Source organism: Borostomias antarcticus (assembly GCF_949987555.1).
Source record: "Borostomias antarcticus genome assembly, chromosome: 10".
Lineage (NCBI taxonomy): Eukaryota > Metazoa > Chordata > Actinopteri > Stomiiformes > Stomiidae > Borostomias > Borostomias antarcticus.
In genome coordinates this window covers 24,203,446-24,205,945 of record NC_140243.1, presented here as the reverse complement: position 1 = coordinate 24,205,945, position 2,500 = coordinate 24,203,446, and the positions used below count along the sequence as shown (strand labels likewise).

Sequence of the window (2,500 nt, the reverse complement as noted above, 5' to 3'; positions counted from 1 at the left end):
GCAATTTCAGGAAGTACTGGAGTTGTGCATGGAGCCTATTGTGCATCAGTCCTCTTTATAAGAGTATACGACTGTTAGACTGTAGGCTAAATGCTGTGTCCATGACAGTTGTTGTTGTTGTTGTTGTTGTTGTTGTTGTGTGTTTGTTATTGATAAGAGTGTTTACTGTTGATGGTGCCTCTACAGGGCAGCAGGGTTCTCTTAAGTTGAGTTAATTGATTTATTGGATAATACCAGGGTGCATGTTAGCGCTCCATACCTTTCATCAGGCACTAAACACACGCACAGTAACGCTGCCCACAGACCCGCTGACGGCTGCCTACGGACAGAGCTGGCTGGCTGACGGAGAATTGAGCCTGGGATCTTCAGTGTGAAGAGGGAAGGCTTTCAGACAGCAGGGGGGCCAGGGTTCAACTAGCTCCCCTGATCAGAGGTGACAGGTCAGAGAGACTGAAGACCGGCGCTCCGACTCAAACGCACCTCTCCGGTAAAAAGGCGTCTGATTAAATTCATAACTCTGAATATTTCAACGCCGGGGAACAAAGGAAGGAGAGAGAGTGAGGCAGAGGTTTTGTGTCGGCTGAAAGAGATCCCGTCTCTCTCTCTCTCTCTCTCTCGGTAATTGGAGCGGAGGAGAGGTGTGATCTGTATCTCAACCATATTATAGGAGAAGAACGTGCAGGGTGGCCACCTCTGAGAAGCCTCACACTTTGTATTGTATTATTCTCAATCATCCTGCAATTGTTCTCATTCTGGGCCTCTTGCCTGTTTAGAGCCAAGGACGTGGGCCATCTATGTTTGTATAGTCCCGACACACGCAGGTTGTGAAGAGCCATGGATTGTAGAAGTGCCTTTACTCTGGTCTTGTGTCGGTTCATGTTTTTTGTATAGAGAAAGTGCCTTGTCGTGTTGAGCAGAGATGGCTCTATTGACGCCTTGTAAAACATGAGTTTGCCCTTAGGGAGCCATGTCATGGCTCCATGGGTTCTATGTATTTATGACCAGACTAGCCCTGCCTCATAGAACAGCGTGGAACTTATTATTATTAAAACGTATTGTTCGTGCCTCGGTGGGCATTTATTGCGGCTGCCACTTCATACGATACCGGAGGTCTCGAAAGCGTGTCTTTTTCTGTTTGAAAGTCCTTTCCCCCCAGTTCTCATGTGTCTGCGCTCTGTCGTTCAGGTCCGGTGGTTGTGGAGGCGGAGAGCGTGTTGATGACGGTGGTGTCTCTTTGCTCCGCTGGCTAGGTCTGACGGCGGTCTATCTGTCCTCTGTTGGTCAGCCCTGACCGGGTGATCCATCTGTGTCTCTATTGTCCGAGTCTGATGGCGGAGGAGGAGATGGTGGTGGCGGTGGTGTGGGTGTGCCTTGATAATCAAATCACATCAAACTTTATTCGTATAGCGCATTTCATACACAGAGGCAACACAATGTGCTTTACAGAGAGCAATGGGAGGGGGGGCATAGATCCCATCCCTACATATTCCAGAGGGAAGCAAAAAAAACAGTTTCACCCGGGGGCCAGAAAAGTGACCTGTAAAAATTCTTCCCTGACCTCTCTCAACGAGACGATCGAGCAAGCTCCTGGGAAATGTTTGTCTGTTGGCTAAGAACATATACAGAGCAGTAAACATAGGTAGGTATAGGTATAGGTACTGCATTTGTAACGCGCTCCCTATCCAGTTGTTACACTGGCCCGGAGCGCCATTCACACACCAATGGCGGCAGCTGCCATGCAAGGCGCTTGCCTGCTCATTCGGAGCAATTTGTGGTTCAGTGTCTTGCTCAAGGACACTTCGACAGGTAGTCAGGAGGAGCCGGGATTCGAACCACCGACCCTACGATCACTGAACGACCCGCTCTACCTCCTGAGCTATACCGCCGCCCCCTCATGAGGGCTCATGGGCTAAATACTTCATAAGAGAGACATGACTAACAGGAGAGTGCACAAATAGTTACAGAGAAGTTGCCTACATGGTAGGCCATTATGTGTTAGCTATCCCTGTAGTCTCTAATATGATATTTTTCGATGATGACGGCCTCTCTCTGTGCTCCGCTGCTCAGGCCTGGTGGAGGTGCTGGTGGGCGTCTTGTCGGAGGCGGCGCCGCAGTACCTGGAGGGGGAGGAGCGTCCCGGGAGGAAGAACGTCCAGGCGGTCCTGCTGTCTCTGCTGGAGCTCCTCCACAACCTCCTGAGGAGAACCTCGGCCGTGGTGCGCCTGGCCCTGCAGGTGAGCTACTGAACGTCTGCTGAACATCTACCCAACGTCTACTGAACGTCTACCGAGCATCTAACCGAGTCTCCGCGGGGTGTCTGTGGGCCGGCCTCGCAGGTAACGCTACAGCTTATGCGTCGCCCACAGGGGTGTGGCCTAATAGCTCACATATGGGCTACAACCACAGCGTGGACGCGCTCTACGGGCTCTTGACCGGCCGACAGGTCACCGTGCCGGGGGAAAGGGTCAGGGCCGGCTGTCCCACCCGTCAGGGCCATCGA

The 2,500-nt window shown here is 51.8% G+C and overlaps 1 protein-coding gene across 1 annotated transcript in view; it reads left to right on the top strand.

The window, feature by feature from the left end:
- ulk4 (unc-51 like kinase 4) overlaps nt 1–2,500 on the top strand; it is a gene marked incomplete at its 5' end in the record, with an annotated part of 101,216 nt that overhangs the window by 69,519 nt on the left and 29,197 nt on the right. The window contains one exon of the mRNA XM_084444654.1: nt 2,068–2,234. Coding sequence (XP_084300780.1) covers nt 2,068–2,234 — 167 coding nt within the window. The remainder of the gene's footprint in view (nt 1–2,067; nt 2,235–2,500) is intronic.